General features: G+C 43.3%; 1 protein-coding gene across 2 annotated transcripts in view; it reads left to right on the top strand.

Moving 5' to 3' along the window:
• Window positions 1-18,850, top strand: part of BBS9 (Bardet-Biedl syndrome 9) — a 357,944-nt gene that overhangs the window by 119,793 nt on the left and 219,301 nt on the right. For both annotated transcript variants that reach the window (XM_036738870.1, XM_036738869.1), the window contains exon 10: window positions 13,226-13,407. In XM_036738870.1, the coding sequence (XP_036594765.1) occupies window positions 13,226-13,407 (182 nt within the window). The remainder of the gene's footprint in view (window positions 1-13,225; window positions 13,408-18,850) is intronic.

Raw genomic sequence — 18,850 nt, 5'->3', positions numbered from 1 at the left:
AGGTTTATTAAAACACCGGTTGGGGTGGGTGAGATTTTAAGAATTTGTGCTATTGGCCAGATTTTAAGAATCTGAGCCATTGAATGGGGAGGGGGGCAAGATGGCTACTTAGACAATGGGAAGATCTGCATGTGACCTAGGAGTGGTCCAGTAGTCTGGGGTGACCATGAGAAGGGGTGGAGATGGAATTAAGGGTGGGAAGTGGGGGGTGTGATCTGGAGGTAACAGACAAGGAAGACCTGGGCTAGGTTAGAGGTAACAGGGCATTGGAGATTGGGGCAGGACCAAAGCCACCATGCAAGGATAGTTGAAAGGATTATACTGAAATGAGCCTCAAGTGAAGGCCAGGGCCATGTGGGAGAGAGAAGTTAGGGGGGGTTCCAAGGCCTATAGCCTGTCAAACCCAGTATCTCTCTGTCTCTGCCTCTGTCTCTCTGTCTTTCATCTATTTTTTTTTATCTGTCTACCTGGGAAGAGTGTCTCTGTGCCTTTAGGTAGGAGCACAGACTCCCAGGGTGTCAAGGCTGGGGAGAATGGTATTCAGAGCATGTTCTAGCCCAAGGCCATTGTCACTTCTGACACACATCAGTTCCTCAGTGTGCCAAGGGAGAACCAGAGGGTCGATGAAGTGATGACTCTTAGCAGCATATAGATGGTGGGATTCTGTACAGAAGCCGGGGGCATCCTTCTTTGGACCCTCAGGCTAAGGCCTGTACCAGAGGCACCAAGCTCTGCAAATGCAGATTAAGCTTCCCAGAGGGGGAGGCCTGGAACCAAATTGTGATCTGAGGCCAATTATAGTAAAATAATAGTGTGAGTTGGTATAGGGAAAAATCAGAATTAGGAACGAGTTAGTTCTTTGCTATAGGAGGCTTCTCTAAAGAAAGGGGATCTTTAAATTTAATTGAAATGTGAAGAAATCATTTAGTTGTTTAGGAATGTGACCCCTACCATGACTTCCTGTTTGTTTGACTGGGAGGGTTTCAGCTTTAGAGCTGGAAGGGATGGGTTGTCCAAACATCCTCATCTTACTGGTGGGGACACTGAGGCCCCAGAGGTGAAAAGACTTACCCATAGTCATATAGGTGGTAAGAGTCAGAGGAGGATTTTGCATCCAGGCCCTCTGGGGTCTTTCCACTGTGACATCCCAGGACCTTCCTTTTTGTACTTGTCACACTCGATTATCTTCCTTCCGGCTAGAGAGGCCTTTCCCTTCTGGTAAGACGGCAAGAAGTCTTCTTGTATGGTTGGGTGTTTGAATACCCAGAGACGGCTGGAAGATGTAGCTCTCAAGAGGGGAGTGGACCCAGAACTACTAGTTACAAACACAGCCGCATTTCCAGCACCACATAATTATACATTTAAATACCTAGGACTAAGGGGAAGCTGGGTAGCGCAGTGGACAGAGCTCTGGAGTTAGGAAGACCTGAGTTCAAATGTGGCCTCAGACACTTACTAGCTGTGTGACCCTGGGCAACTCAACCCTGTTGGCCTCAGTTTCGTCATCTGTAAAATGAGCTGGGGAAGGAGATGGCAAACATTCCGGTATCTCTGCCAGGAAAACCCCAAATGGGGTCAGGAAGTTGGATGTGATTGAAATGACTGAACACCATCACCACTGAGGGGAGGGCAGTTTGGGTGGGATGAAAAGGGCAGGAAGAAGTCTGGAAATCTGGATCATTGAAGGGGGTAGGACAGGTCTGGGGGGTGGTAGTGGTATTCAGCCAGTAGATAGCATAGGAGCATTGGGCTCCTGGCATGTTGGAGGAGAGATGTCCCCAAGAGGAGACAAGGTCCCAGGAGGGGAAGAACCAGACAGACCCACCCAGTGATGTGGTTTTTGGCAAGCTCGTCCCATTCCCTTTCTCTTCTTAGAAGTGAGTGACCATTTCACACTTGCCATTTTGGGTGTACAGTAAGTGCTTAATAAATGCTTGTTGAGTTAAATTGAGTTGAGTGCACCCTCACTCGGTCGTATGGCAAGGAGATGGAGAAGAGACTAACAACCTATTGTTAAAAACAGAAAAAACAGGAGTGTGTGTGTGTGTGTGTGTGTGTGTATTTGTGTATGATATTCTACCTTGAACTAAGACATTCAAGAAGCCAGTCCCTTTCTTCCACCTGTCCCTGTGAAGAGTGCACCGTTTAAGGTCAGATCAGCATTGGCACCAGATTCTTTTGTTTTTCCCATTTTCTGTGGGTCATGTTGGGTTTCAGGGAGTGGGAAACACAAGGGCCTGTAGCTACAGCTATTCTATGGCTTACTTTCTTGACTTTGAGAGCTCCTTCAGAACCATCACGGTCTGTCCGAGAGCTGCGCGTTCACCAGCTTATTGATTAGTCCTGGGTAGCGGCGCTGTTTCTGGGTGTGATCCTAATGAGGTATTGGGAAACAGATGAACTCAGAGGACATTTTCCCTTACTGACAGCATTCTTAAAAATTAGACTTCAAGGCAAATGTCGGACAAGCACAGACATTGCATTCTGAGATAACAGCTCTTTGACATTGGATAGAACACTGGAGGCCACAGAGAGATAGGCGAGAGCACAGGACCTGGGCTGGCCATTTAGGAACTTCTGGCTGAGGAAACGCCCTTTACAGGTATCTCGAAGCAGTTTCTCTGCAATTTATCATCTGACTGTGTGGCCCATGCTCTCAGAGGTTACGTGAGCTGGGCTCCCACACCACGTGTGGGTCAGAAGTGGAATGTGAGCTGCTGGTGTTCTGGGCTTTGTCGTTACCTGCCTCTCCACCGAACAGTACGGCCTCCCTTAGAGATGATAGACATTAACTAAAAATACAGCCAGCACAATCCTGAAGAAGCTAGAGAGATTCCTATTACTTACCTTCCTACCCACGTGGAGAAGAGAGTGATGGGGGAAGGGAAGAAGCACTGCTAGAGCCTCTCCATGCTTCAGCCACCTGGCTGCTTCACAGAGGCCCAAGGCTATGAGGGGATGTGGGTCTTTGTGTGTCTATGTGTATATATGTGTAGGAATCTATGTGTGGGTGTATGCATGTATGTATATATACACGTATATGTGTGTGTAGTCTTTTTTGTTTTGTTTTGTAAGCAATTGGGGTTAAGTGACTTGCCCAGGGTCACACAGCCAGTAAGTGTCTGAGGCTGGATTTGAGCTCAGGTTTTCCTGACTTCCATCCCAGAGCTCTATCTACTGAGCCATCTAGGGGGGTATGTGTGTGTGTGTGTGTGTGTGTGTGTGTAACACGCCTTGCTTCATGTTCTGACAAGCAAGTCTACATGCTTCACTGGGACAGGGGCTGTGTCTTCCAGAGAGTGAAACTGGTGCCCTGGGTTATGTAGATGCCGTTCTGGAGCACTCTTCCTCATCTCCACGTCCCGGACTCCCTGGCTTCTTTTGAGTCCCAGCTAAGATGGCACCTTGTGCAGGAAGCCTTTCCTGCTCCTTCCTACTTCTGGGCCTTCTCTGTGCCCTTAGCTCCCATTTGTCCTGTATAGAGCCAGCTCGTCCATTGTTATCTCCCCCAGTAGAACAAGCTCGGTGAGAGCGGGGCTGTCTTCTGCCCCTTTTTGTACCCCCTGTACTTAGCACTGTTCCAGGCACACAGTAGGCACTTAATAAATGTTTATTGACCAATCGAAGTGCTAGGGAGTGAGCAGTAGCCCATCGTGTTTGCACAACCTTCCCAAAGGCTGGTGCTGGGTCTGCAGAGCAAACACGGGGCGCCTTCTGCCCTGCTGGGAGGGCCCCCCAAGGGTGGAAGGAAAATCTCATTGCCAGTGGGCTGGCCCCTAAGTGGTGAGACCTTGGGCTGCGGCAACCCATCAAACCAAGAGAAATTGAAAGTGCTCCTTGGCCTGAAGCTAGAGTGGTGGAGAGGTGGGAAGGGGGGGGGCGAGGAAACGAAGAATCTCACAACGTTTAGAGAACATTCGTGTAGATAATCACTTAGTAATAATAGCTAATATTTATGTTGCGCTTCAAGGTTGAAAGAGCATTACAGTATCTCGTCTCATCTTCACGGCTGCCCTGTGCGGTAAGTGCTATGACTATCCCCATTTTATGCATGAAGAAACTGAGGCAGCAGAGCTTAACGACTCGCTCAGGGTCACACAGCTGCTGTCTGAGTCAAGACTTTACCTCAGGTAATCCTGACTGCAAGGTCCCCACTCTATCCACCACACCGTAGGGCCTTGTTCACCATAGGTAATCTCAAGGGGAAATCTTTGTCAAAAGCCCCATGAATTGTCCTCTGGTTTGAAGAAATCCCCTCACAGTTTCAAGGAGGAATCTGATCCTCTGAAATGCGTTGGTTAGAGTAACCACTTAGGATGTCTTTATGTCATGAGGCAAAGGGCCAGAGGCATCGACTCCTGTTATCAAAATCAGTATTTGATGTCTGGAAGCTCTTCTGGGGTCGGTGCTAGTCTAGACTCATTGGAAAGGAAGGGATTTTGTAGATGAGAAATCAGATTTGTTGGAGGCTAGTGGATGTAGGCAGGAGGCAGATTTCAGCCCAATACAAGAAGGAATTCCTAATACTCTCAGGTATTGAAGATAGGTTGTCTTGTGGCCGAATGAGATAATATTTGTCAAGTGGTTAGCATGGTGTGGGTGCTAGCTTTGATGATGATGAAGGAGGAGGAGGGGGAGCAGGAGGTAGTGAATTCTCTTGTACTGGAAGTCATTCAAGAATGGCTCGATAAGCACATGTTGGGGACACTGTTGGACTTTGGATAGATTTCCCTTCATGTCCTTGTTTCAACAATTTGGCAGCAGCTGCTGTGGGGGTGAAAAACTGACACAAGCCCTACAACAAGAATGCTGCAAGCCCAGGTTCTTTTGATCTGCTTTACTAAGGAAAGCAATGTTAAGGGGTTAACAGTCTTACTTTAATGCAACATACAAATATCATTCACTCAGCTCAGGGGAAAAGCCAGCCCCCTGAGCTTCAGAACAAATACAAACGGAGCAAATAAACAGGAATCAACAGACAGATTTCTGTCTGACAAAATCACAACATACGGTTACCAGAGAAGCATCAACATCAAAGGCCGGGAGCTAATAACAATGGCAGGCCTAGACTCACGCACCGCTCCTGTTGTGGCTCAGAGCTCCGAAAGAGAAAACCAACCTCTGGGTTTATATGCGACTCACCCGCGTGACCTAAAATCGTCGCAAAAATGTGACTTAAACCCACGTGGTCTAAAAGCCTCTGATGTCACAGACACGTCACTCAAACCCGTGTAAACTAGGCTTTCCCTTGAGGACAAGGAGGTCATCAAGGGAATCGAGGAAACAAAGGCCAAACTCTTCAAGGGCGCTTGATTGAATAAGTGCTAAGAGTCCATCTTGATTCCCAATACAGTCCTTACTAGGCTAAGATTTTATGAAGAGTCAGTATCAAAGCCAGAACTTCAACTCCAGCCTTCCAGTTGTGAGACTGGTGCCCTTTTCACTGTGACAGAAACAGTTTGAGAAGTTTTAAGAAATGTTTCATTGGTACATTTTGTTTTGACATGGCTGCTGACACTTCACAAGGTACATCCCCTAAAAAAAGTTGAGCCAAGTTTTTGGCCAGAGGAATTGTGACTGATGCTATAGGTCACTCTCAACTTCTGGGATTTACTGGTTGGCAAAAAGGAAAAGTCCTTTAATAATTTGGTACCAACATTGCCTTGGGATTTGACTTGAGTTTTGTTGGCTTTTATCAATATCTTTATTCACATTGTCTTTGGATAGATAGATGATATGCATTATAAATTACATGGATTATATATTATATAAGTACATATATTATAGATTATAATAGACTTATAGAAGTATAGTATAAAAGTGTTTCTATACATATTTGAATATATCTCTGGCTCTGCTTTCTTCACTCTTTGAAGAAGTCTTCCTATCTTCACATTTTTCTTTTATAATGCCAACTGAGAGTTAAGATGAGATGTGATAAATGTGTCAGGGATCCAGAGACAACCCTTTTAAAGGACCTGTCCCAGTGCCATTCATCATCGCATTAATTCAGAAAAAAGACCCATGGGAGGTAACTCAAGACGCAGGTTCCTTCAAGGGAAAACATAAGGAGTCAAGGGCTTTGGGAGGTGTGGGCAGTCCTGTGCCAAGCCTGTTAATCACAGGATCAATCTTAGGAAAGGAGGGAAGAGGTGAAAGCAGGGAGACAGACTGGAAAAGGAGGGATATAAAGAATGGAGACCCCAGGGTGATGAAGCATAGGGTAAGGCGTTCTGAGGTAGAGGGAGAAGGGGAGGAGAGGAGACGTGATGAGACGAGACAGTTTTGTTTGATTTCAGAATTTCAGGATTGTGCTCTAAGGATGGGGAATGCTTGGGGTGATGGTGAGATCAAGGTGCTGACCATTTTTCTGATGACATCCCTTCTGCCCCCTTTGTTTGAAATACTTGTTTTATTAGGTGGGCCACGTGTTGCAGGCTCCTCACATCCATGGTCTGTCCTTTGGCTTTTGCATCATCTACAGCTCCAGTTCTTTAGAGAGTGGAGCATTCCATGACTCGCAACTATTCACCTTTATGAAAAAACAAACCGATGTGAAGAAGTCCTCCCTTGATTTAGGGAGAAGCCTGGCATGGTTTCCCAGAGGCTATCCAGAGTGCATTGTAGTTGCTGATGGACCACTTCTGGGGCTTATTCAACTGCTTTATGCATACCTGTTATCTCATCAGTCTTTCCTGGGGATAGGATGGAGGTGGGAAACTTTCTCCCTGTCTCTCTTCTTCTCTCCCTCCCTGTTTCTCTCTGTCTCTCCTTCCCTCTTTTTTTCTCTCTCTCTTTTCTGTCTCTTTTTTCCTTCTTTCCTTCCTTTTTCTCTTCTCTCCCTCCTGCCCTCCCTCTCTCTTTCTCTCCCTTCCCTCTCTTTCTCTGCCCTCTCCCTTCCTCTCTGTCTCTCCCTCCCTTCCCCTGTCCTTCCCCACAGTGGAGAGAGAGGAGAGGTCATATGCCATGGTGAGTAGAGAGTGCTCTCCCCTCTCTCAACCCTGAACAAGTTGCTTAACATCCCAGCACTCCAGGTAAGACTCTGCGCTGTCAGAGAGGTGCTGTCCTGTGCCAGTAGAAGGAATTCCTTCACTGGGAGTTGTTTACAGCTATGAATTCATACCTCCAGACTAAAAATAGGCCTCATTTAGGGAGTTCTTACATGCTCTGGGGTTGGATGCATATATTATAATGTCATATGCAATAGGAAATTCTGAAGAACTCCCCATCCCCCATTGGCAGGGAAGGATTCCTTGTATTTGGACAATGAATGACCTTTGGTGAGCACATTTTTTGTTATTTAACAATTGATAGTAAAATTACATCCATTGTAAACGCTAAAGAAATCTTATATGATCTTGACATGGTTGGGAGGTGCTTTCTTAGAGGATAGTCTTTACGGTTAGGGTTCTTAAAATGGTGCCCCTGAGTTCCCAAGAGGTCCGTGGATAGATTCGAGGTGGGTCCCCGAACTTGAATGAGAAAAAATTGCCTCTTTATTTTTACTAACTTCTAACTGCAGCTTAGCATTTCCTTAAATTATTTAAAAACATTAGTTTGAAGAGGGGCCTGTAGGGTCCATGACACAGGCACCCTGCTTGAAGGTAGGATTTGGCTCAACTGAATTGACACTTTTTTCTACTTAACTCTCAGTCGGCACAGAGAGACCTTGTATTCCCTGCACCTTTCGATCAGTTGTGACCATAAAGATGTAGTCTGCTGCAGAATGTTACTTGTGAAGCCTTCCGACCTTCTCATCCTTTCATCAGGGCTGCATTCAGTGTGGTTTCCAATAAAGGTTTTGTGGAGATAGGAAAGTAGTCGTGAGGATGGGGGTTTTTGTTTTTGTCTGGTCTAGGTAGTCCCTGGTGAGTAAGTAAGCTCCATCTACTATTACACACTGGCAAATCTTTCAAACTTGCTGTCTTAGAGTGTTACCTTGCACACTGAGAGATAAAGTAATTTGACCTGGCTAGAATGTATTAGAGGCAAGACTGGAACCCAGGACTTCCTCACTCTGAGGCAGCCTCACCATCTTCTAGGACACAGTGCCTCTTATGAGGGTCAGTAGTTAAGATATTTTCAAATCACTTTTGGGGGTAATAATAAATATCCTTGATGTTTTCCCTGTATTTGGTATCCATCCTTCACTTTTTGAAATATCTTGAGAGTCAGCCCTTCAGCATCCTCCAAATTGTTTGTTCCTTAGCACAGACTTTCTCCTTCTGGACTTGACGTAGTCTGGCTGCTCCTCCAAGATTTGTTCTTGACGTTTTTTTAGAGCCATTTCTACTTCACCCCTCATGAGGTTCATGGAGAAAAGCATTAGGTACAGAAATGTTTCAGCTTTTTCTTCCATTTTCCATCAGTTCATTGACCTTTCTCCGGTTCTATCTCTAAATGCCCCAGGGATGATCTAGGTTAGTCGGATCCTTTGCCAGAATTCTCTAAAGTATTTTTTTCCCACTGCTGCTTGTCACTCATTTGTGAGGTGATGTTGTTTATAATCTTCCATCATCCTCTGTATGACTTTACGGATGGGCTTGTACTTTAAACCTGTGTTGCCCTTGGCTGCCATATTGCTCTTTGGCAGGGAGTTCAACTTTTCTGGCTAAAATTCTCTGTTCACTGTTTTCTATCATCCTTTGGCTTTTCTGTGATGCTTGATTTACATTGTTTGAATTTAGCTAGAAAATGATGATGTTCTGTGTCTGGGTCTGTTCTTTTATTCACTTCCCATTTTCATTACCAATAGTTTGTTTAAGTAGGTCAGTTTTGAGTTGCCTCAGCTGTCTGTATGCCACATCTCATTTTTGTCCTTGTTTGATATTGATTTTTATCTTTGCTCTAACACTTTGTTTTCTGACTCTAAATAGTCAACTGATTTGAAAATGACTCACGTTTTCCTGTTGCTTCCTGTTCAAATACACTTAGTTACTTCTTTTTGTACATGTGATATTACTTGGCTTCTTGATGTACAATATCTTCTAACTCTCTTTTCATATAACTTACTTTTGTATATTCTTGTATTATCAAGCCTTTGGCTGCTGTCATTTATTACTCCTGAACCGCATTTCCCAACATACTTTTATTTCTTTTCCCTAATGCTTACTTTTGCGCAGAAGCCACTGAATATTAAAACATATGTTAATTGAATTTGGAAGGCCCTTATAGAGTTCCTTTACTTCTTCCCCCTTTGCAGCAGCTGTTGGCACATAAGTTGTAAGTATTTCCATGGTGTACTTTTTCTAAATGCTTTTTATGAGCTCTGCAAAGCCAGATGACCATGTGATCCCCAATAGCTCTGAATGTACAATAGAACCAAATGCGGCTGGATGGACAAATCATAGAGCTGGTGCATTAATACCTAAGCTGTACTATCATACATGCTGGTCCATCAGTATATATCTTGAACAAACATTGCATGTAGATAATGGACCCAGAATGGAATAGAAAAGAGAGAGCATTGGTGAAATAATTATTTCAATGACCTCAACTGTCTCTCTAAAACAAAATCCTTCTTGTTAACGCCAGGGTTCTTCTTGTGATGTTATATGGCTATAGATCACAGAAAACCACAAGGTCTGAGGAATAAAAATTAGAGGTCGTCCAGAGGGTGGTAGACTCATGGTGGGTTTAACTAGGCTGCTGCATGTTAGGAATGATCATATACATACAGATGTTAAAGATATCATCAAAGAGCTGTATGCCTAGAAAAGGGGGTACCCTGGGTTTGCTGGAAAAGGACTGACTTTTAATGTATGGGTTGGACTAGATGAACACCGAGGTCCCTTCTAGTTCTGAGATTCTGTAATTCCTTCTCCTGTGCTGCCTTGGTGCCCTATTAATGTAAAGGGATCTTCCAGTTGGGTGGGTCCTTGGGAGGAAGATCTACAAAAGTGGCCCTGGATGGGGAGACTTGGATGGGTGAGTTGCACACGTGTGCAGTTGGTGGAAATAGCCCTAGTGATGACATCACTGATCTGTTGAAGTACTGTTTAGTTCAGGGGTGGGGAACCTGTGGCCTTGAGGCCACATGTGGCCCTTTAGGTCCTCAAGTGCAGCCCTTTGATGGAATCTGAACTTCACAAAGTCAAAGGGTCACACTTGAGGACCTAGAGGGCCTCGAGGTCGCAGGTTCCCCACCCCTGGTTAGTTCTTACCATATTCGTACTTTCTGACTTCGTCTTTGAAGAAGGAATTCATGACGGGAAGGCATGAGGCTTCTGAGCAGCGCACAGACAAAGTACATATTGATTGGATTTGAGGGTCATAGCCAATTCTTTGTCAAATTTCTCTACTTCATCCTTTTAAATCAAAGGATCATAGAGATGTAGCTGGAGGGGATCTCAAAGGCCATCCCCCCCTCCCCCCCATTTTGTAGAGGAGGAGTCTATGGCCCAGGGAAGTTGCTCCAGGTCGTGCAGGTTGTGCTGGAAATGGCATTTGTTGACATCCTTTGATGCCAGAACAGGTGCCCTTGCCACCGTATTGGACATTATAATAGAAGCAACCAGCCATGCTTGGCTTGGAGGTGTCATTGTTCTGTTTATGTCCATCCTGAGCACCAGGAAGGGAGATAACCATGGGTCACGTGGTACCTTTGGGCATATGATGAAATCAGTGGGAGACAGCATGGCATTTCAGATAGAAATGGCTTCAGAAGTGAGAAAACCTGGGTTCAAGTCCTGTCCCTGACACGTCTAGATTGTTTGACCCTGGGCAAATCAATTAACCTCAGTGCTCAGGGCAGCTCTTTAAAATTGTATAAGTTAATATATAATAATATATAACATGGTAAGTTAATATGTAAGTTGTAGAGAAAGTGGAGGCCTATGCTGGCAGAGGAGGTTTCTTCATTGGGGGTTCCCTGTGCCAGTGAATTACAGGTACTGCCCCTATCTCTTTCCATTTTTAGATGTCATTCAAAACAGGCATGTCAGGGCCTCAAGGTGGTACAGAATTGCCTCCAGGATCAGAAGACTCTGCCAGGAGGGCAAAAGTTCTTCCCTTAATCTGGAGAAGCATCAAGGAAGAGGCCAGTGACACATTCCCAACGTTGGGATTATCAAGTGACCCATTCTTTTGTCATAGGCACTTATGGAAAATAAAGACGCAGAATGGTGTTTCTCCTTGTGCACCACCTTGTGCCCTTTGCCAGGGCCGTCTGCCTCTCTGCTCGGAGATGCCCTGGGCAGATGTTGGTGGTGAGCTCCTCCATCTGCCCCTCTGTCCTCCTGTTTGGGGATGAGGTCGTGTTGTTTGGCTCAGATGTTGTTGGAAGGGCAGCTTATGGAGATGATTGATGACGGTGATAATGAACATTACTGTGGCATCTACTATGTGCCAGACACTGCGCTAAGCACTCTATAATATTATCTTATTTGGTCCTCACAATGACCCTGGGAGCTGGAAGCTATTATGATCCCCATTTTACAGTTGAGGAAGCATGCCAAGTGCGGTTAAATGACTCGTCCAAGGTCACACATATAAAAAGGGTCAAAGGCCAGATTTGAACTCAGTTCTTCCTGACTCCAGGCCCAGTGTTCTGCCAGCTGTACCACTAGCACACATACCTATGTATGCCTTGGCCCAGAATCAGTTAGGACCAACACCAGAAGCTAGAATGACTTTGGAAAGCTGTCTAGAATGCCCAACAACCCCCCAGAGTATCCATCTCTCAACACTTATGGTTGTCCAGTCATATCTATGGCTATAGATCACCACAACCCCTGAGCAATGGTGGGCATGGTTACGTACAAGAAGAGGTACCAGAGATACCACTAAAAATGTATGCGATGCAGAAAGGAGATGGCTCAGCCACGGAGCAAGAGGGAAGGCAGCTAGGTGGCTCAGTGGATAGAGCTCCAGACTGAGTTCAAATCCTGCCTCAGATGCTTATTGCCTATGGAACCCTGGGCAAGCTGCTTCACGGTTTTCTGCCTCAAGCTTCCTCATCTCTAAAATGGAGCTGATAATAGTCCCCACCTCCCAGGGCTGCTGAGGGTCGAAGGAGCTGGAAAGTGCTTGGCAAACCTTGAAGTCTTTTTTAAAAAAATTAATTAATTTTTTTAAGTTTACAACACTCAGGTTTTGAGTTCCAAATTCCCACCCCCCCTTCCACCGATGGCATGGAATCCGATATAGGTTCTACATATACCTTCACATTAAAGTTCTTTTCCCAGTAATCAAATTGTGAAGAAGAATTTTAACCAATGAAATGAACCATGAGAAAGATGTAACAAAACCAAAAATAAAATCAAATTAAAAAAAAGAGAGAGCAAATAGTTTGCTTCAGTCTGCATTCAGACTTCGTAATTCTTTCTCTGGATGTGCATAGCCTTTTCCATCTTGAGTCTCTTGGAGCTGTCTTAGAACCTTGCGTTGTTGAGAAGAGCCGAGTCTATCAGAGTTAGTCCTCACAGCAGCGATGTGTCTGTGGTTGTGTGCAATGTTCTCCTGGTTCTGCTCCCTTCACTCATCATCAGATCATGTAATACTCACCAGGTTCTTATGAAGTCCGTCTGCTCCTCATTTCTTACAGCACAATAGTATTCCATTACATTCATATACCACAACTTGTTCAGCCATTCCCCAGTTGATGGGCATCACCTTGATTTCCAATTCTTTGCCACCACAAAAAGGGCTGCTATAAATATTTTTGTACATATGGGTTCTTTTCTCCCTTGTATGATCTCTTTTGGGATAAAGCCCTAGAAGTACACCTTGAGGTTTTATATGAATGCTAGCTACCTAGTTGTGGTATCAAGAAATATCAAATGACTCCAGGGAAGGTCTCTAGTACAAAGGACAGCCAAGACAGTACTATTACTTATGAAATATTCAAACACCAAAAGCTTCGTCCAGGTTTGTTGGGTAGATGTATTAGTTTGAATTTGTGGCAAGTCACGGATAGTGATCGCTGGGAGAAGTTGGTGTGAATGGGCTGTGATCTGACCCACTGGAGTGAGTATGAGACAGACCACAGATCCATTGAAGTATCATTGGTTTCCCCGTCAAAGTTGCTATAAATATAAATGTCTTAAAACAATTTAAATTGAGGCCCCAAAGTTGTCATCTTTAGGTGGAAATAACTCCTCAGCGTATTCCCTTTTTCGAATGATCAGATTCTGTGGTTGCTTTTTCTTCTTTAAGGCATTCATTCAAGTCTAGGGAAGCTCCTCCTGAATTTTGATTGAGCCGATGTTTGTCTTCCTTCCTGCAGAGGCCTGAAGGGCGTGATTGTCTCTCTGAGTGATAATGGCCATCTGCAGTGCTCCTACTTGGGCACAGACCCGTCTCTGTTCCAAGCCCCCAAAGTGGACTCCAGAGAAATAAACTACGAAGAGCTCGATGTCGAAATGAAAGAGCTACAGAAAATCATCAGAGATGTCAACACATCCTCAGGTAGGCAAAGGGCTGCTTGGTGGGCTGGGCCCCCCATCATGATGTGGTGCAGGGAGAAGAGTCTTACTGCTTTTCCTTCCTGACACTTCAGAATAAGCCCTACAAAAGCAACATCGCCGTCGGCCCACGTGGGGTCCGTGTGAGGCCGATGGAAAACCAGTGTCCTCCTTGTGGAAGGACTAACTTACTGCTAACATGATTCAAAAATTGTCCAGCATTGTGTTTTTATTTGTGATCTAAAGTAAGCAGAAAATGCCGGTGGTGAGGGACGGGACTGGGGGCTGTAGATAGAACATTAACATTCTCACACGTTACTTCTTCATGTTCTAAACTTTTCTGAAGTCTTTGAAGGGGAAAACAAACACTTTGAAACACGATGGGGTCAGCACAGTTTACCAGAATTGCAGGTATTTGTAACTCGCAAGTGCCATTTACGCGGTAACTGCAGTCCTCTGGAAGGAGTGTAACTCACTAATTACGGGGAAGTCGATTGCTAGCGATAGTTTCACTTCCTGAGTTTTCAATACCACAAAATTTTTTTACTATTTGATTCCCAAGGATGTCACTTTATGATGAAACTTTTTTCTCAAATAGCAAAAGCCTGGTGCTTTTCATTAGGCATATGAAAAACATTACTTTTCAGCATCAGGTCAATGCATTTTTTAAAAAAAATTGGAGAAAATATGAACTTTTTAAATGAAAAGTGATGTTGGAACAAGTAGGAATAATAAGAGAAGTATAGCATCAGAGGCCAAGGAAAACAAATGAAGCCCCGTTCATTCCCTGATTCCTTCACCACACCCGCTTCTATATGTTGGGTTCTTTATGTTATAAAGACTTTGCTCTGGTTCTGTTAGAACTTTAGGTAAAACACAGGTCATTTTTAAGTCGATAACACGGATTCAAGTAGGATTATGTTGCTTTGGTCCTGGTTACATTCTTTTATTAAACTTTTAAAGGAAAACAAGGAACTGAAAATATTAAAAAATCAAAGGCCCAGAGTGGATGTATTTTTGCCCCAATACCACACCCACTTAGAGCATGTCAAGAAAGGCTGGGAGAATTTTTTGGTGTCGCTTCTCCTAGAAGGTAGCTGAACTTTGATCTGCCCTATGGAGGAAGGCAGGATTTTCCATGGCTGACAATGCTTATTTTAGTCAATGGAATACCCATAACAGCCTCAGGTTCCTTCAGTTTTAATTTAAGGAGAAGGGAATATGCATTTTTGTAGTGCCTACTGTGTGCCAGGCACTATCCTAAGGGCTTTACAAATATTATTTCATTTGACCCTCACAACAACCCTGGGAAGGTAAGTGCTATTATTATCCCTGTTTTTACAGTTGGAGAAACTGAGCCTGAGAATTTAAGTAGCTTGCCCAGGATCACACAGCTAGTGTCTGAGGTAGGATTTGAATTCAGGTCTTCCCGACTCTAGGCCCAGGGGCTCTGTCTACTGCACCACCTAGCCACCTCAATTTAATTGGTAAAAAAGGTGGCACTCATCAAATATGAAATTCCCAGAGCTCATTAAAACAAAAAAGTTTATGATTATAAATAATTATAATTTCATTGCAAAGCTTGATGTTTGATGATGGCAATCCCACTTATTCCATAGGCTTGGCCTCCTTCTTCACTCTCCATAAGCTATATGTTAATGAGATTTTGGCTGACCTTTCTTTGTAGAGAGTCCCTGTCCTGCTCCAGGTGATTGCTAGGGGTCCCTTTGACACCCCCGGGCTCAAGGCTGCAGGGCTGGATCCCTGGGGCTGTGTAGGTACCAAGAGACTTTGGCACAAAGGTCAAGGTTTATGTCATCTACAAATGGAAGTCAGAGTACTTTAGGGCTTTGCTTTCATTTCTGAAGGGAGGATTTTTTTCCCCTTAGGTATTTGTGAAAGATTCCTCTTTGAAAACAAAATTATTGGAGGTGGAGCCAAGATGGTGGAGTAAAGGCAGGGACTTGCTTGAGCTCTCCCCCAAGCCCCTCCAAATACCTTTAAATAATGACTCTAAACAAATTCTGGAGCAGCAGAACCCACAAAAAGACAAAGTGAAACAAATTTCCAGCCCAAGATAAGTTGGAAAGTTGGCTGGAAAGGTCTGTTGCACCAGGGAGAGAGAGGAGCTCAGTCCAGGGCAGGTCATGCCAGCACAGACCAGGCCCCAGCAAACCAAGGTGGGCCTTGGGGCGATTGAATCAGTGGCAGCAGTGGCGGTTTCCAGACCTCTCAACCCACAGATGGTAAGGGGATTGGACAGCTGATCAGAAGGAGATTTACAGGGGTCCCCTTGCTGGCACCAGGGACAGGACTCAGTTTCATTGCCTATCCCTGGATCTGGGTCACAGACCTGGGTCTTAGTCCTAGTGTGAGGAGGAGCACTAGCACAGTAGAGCTTGCAGGCACAGGGGATTAGGACCCTGGTCAAAGTTCCACAGTTGAAAAGAGTGCTTGTGGTCACTTATAAACCAGTGCACGGTACAGGAGAGTGGTAAACACACCTCTTCCTAGATCACACCATCTTAGAAGAGTAAAAAATCTGCAGGTCCCCAGAATTACTTCTGAAAACAGCTGCAAAAACAACCTGAAGCTTGGGGCAGTGCCCCCTCCACTTGGGAAGCAAGCTCCACTTTAGCCTGGAGTTAAAGGTCAAGAAATAGCCTGGAAAATGAGCAAACAACAAAAAAATTCTGAGTTAGAAAGTTACTGTGGTGACAAGGAAGATCAAAACACACACTCAGGAGAAGACAACAAAATCAAAATTCCTGCATCCAAAGCCTCAAAGAAAAATATGAATTAGTCTTAGGCCAGGGAAGAGCTCAAAAAGGATTTTAAAAATCAAGTAAGAGAGGTAGAGGGAAAATTGGGAAGAGAAATGAGAGAGATGCAGGAAAATCATGAAAAATGCCAGCTTGGTAAAGGAGGCACAAAAAAATACTGAAGAAAATAAGACCTTAAACAGAATAGGCCAAATGGTAGAAGATGCACAAAATTCACTGAAGAGAAGAACTCCTTAAAAAGTAGAATTGGCTAAATGGAAAAGCTCACTGAAGAAAATAATTCCTTAAAATTTAGAATTGGGCAAGTGTAAGCTGATGACTCTATGAGGCATCAAGAAACAAACAAAATCAAAAGAATGAAAAAATCGAAGAAAATGTGAAACATCTCATTGGCAAAACAACTCACCTGGAAAATAGATCTAGGAGAGATAATTTAAGAATTATTAGGCCATGATCATGATCAAAAAAGAGCGTAGGCATCATCTTTCAAGAAATTGTCAAGGAAAACTGTCCTGATATTCTAGAACCAGAGAGTAAAATAGGAATTGAAAGAATCCACCAATTACCTCCTGAAAGAGATCCTAAATGAAAACTCCCAGGAATATTATGGCCAAATTCCAGACCTCCAAGACCAAGGAGAAAATACTACAAGCAGCCAAAAAGAAACAGTTCAAATATCGTGGAGCCACAGTCAGGATAACACAAGATTTAGCAGTTTCTATATTAAAGGATGGAGGGCTTAGAATATGATATTCCAGAGGGCAGAAGAGCTAGGATTACAGCCAAGAATCACCTCCCTGGCAAAACTGAGTATGATTCTTCAAGGGAAAAAATGGATATTCACTGAAAGAGAGGACTTTCAAGCATTGCTGATGAAAACAGCAGAGCTGAATGGAAAATTTGACTTTCAAATAACAAGATGCACAAGATACATAACAAGGTGAACAGTAGAGAGAAATCATAAGGGATTCAATAAAGTTAAGTTGTTAATGTTCCTACATGGGATACTTATAACTCTTAAAATCTTTCTCATTATTAGGGCAGTTAGAGCAGTATTCATAGAAAGCAAAGGTGTGAATTGAATGTGATGGTATATTAAAAAAATAAAACTAAGGCATGAGAAAGAAGAATGTACTGGGAGAAGGGGAAAGGGAGAGGTAGAATGGGATAAATTATCTGACATAAAAGAGGCCTGAAAGAAATTTTACAGTGGAGGAGAAAATGGGGGAAGCACATGGACCTTATTCTCACGGGAATTGGCTCAAAGAGGGAATAACATACACATTCAGGTGTAGAAATCTGTCTTATCCTACAGGGAAGTAGGAAGGGAAGGGGATAAGAGAAGGGGTGGGGGGGATCTTATAGAAGGGAGGGCAGTTTGAGGGAGGTAAAAGTTAAAAGCAAAGCACTTTTGAGAATGGACAGGGTAAAAGGAGAGAGAGAGAGTAGGATAAATGGGGAATTAATACGATGGAGGGAAATACATAGTTGGTAACCATTACTGTGAAAAAAAATTTACAGTGAGTTTCTCTGATAAGGACTTAATTTCTCAAATATATAGAAAATGGAATCAAATTTATAGAAATAAGAGACATTCCTCAATTGATCAAAGGATACGAACAGGCAATCTTCAGACAAAGTAATGAAAGCTGTCTATAGTCATATGAAAAAATGCTCTAAATCACTATTAATGAGAGAAATGCAAATTAAAACAACTCTGAGCTGCTACCTTACACCTGTCAGATTGACTCATATGACAGAAAAGGAAAATGACAAATGTAGGAGGGGAGGAGGGAAAATTAAAACACGAATGTACTGTTGGTGAAGTTGTATACTGATTCAGCCATCCTGGAGAGCAATTTGAAGCTATGACCATGTATCCTTTGACCAAGCAATACTACTACTAGGTCTGTATCTCAAAAAGAGAAAAAACACAAAAAGGAAAAGGACCTATGGTTACAAAAATATTTCTAGTAGCTCTTTTTGTGGTGGCCGTGATGCCCATCAATTGGGGAATGGCTGAACAAGCTGTTGTATATGAATGTAATGGAATAGTATTGTGTTATAAGAAATGATGAACAAGCAGACTTCAGAAAAACCTGGAAAGACTTATGTGGACTGATGCTGAGTGAAATGAGCAGAACCAGGAGAACACTGTACACAGTAACAGCAATATTGTATGATGGTCTACTATGAATAACTTAACTATTCTCAGCAATACAATGATCCAGGACAATCCTGTAGGACTTCTGATGAAAGATTCTGTCCATCTCCAGAGAAAGAACTGGGAGAGCCTGAATGTAGATCAAAGATACTTTTATTTACTTTATTTTTCTTGTCTGTGTTTTCTTTCAAAGAATGGCTTACATGGAATTTTTGCATGTATAATCTATGTCAAATTGCTTACCTTCTCAATGAAGGGGGGAATGGAAGGGAAGGAGAGAATTTAGAACCAAAAATTTGAAAAAAAAAGAATGTTAAAATTTTTACATGTAATTGGGAAAAATAAAATATTAAATAAGATTTAAAAACTATTGGCCAAGAAATGAATAATAAATCAATTTATTTTTAAAAAGTGAAAAAATTATTTTTTCTATATGCAAAAATAGGAGATGATGATATAGATTATAAAAATCCTTTTTTATGAAAATGGTTGTCGTTTTA

The sequence above is a fragment of the Trichosurus vulpecula genome, chromosome 9, assembly GCF_011100635.1.
Source record: "Trichosurus vulpecula isolate mTriVul1 chromosome 9, mTriVul1.pri, whole genome shotgun sequence".
Lineage (NCBI taxonomy): Eukaryota > Metazoa > Chordata > Mammalia > Diprotodontia > Phalangeridae > Trichosurus > Trichosurus vulpecula.
This window is presented reverse-complemented; position numbering and strand designations above follow the sequence as displayed.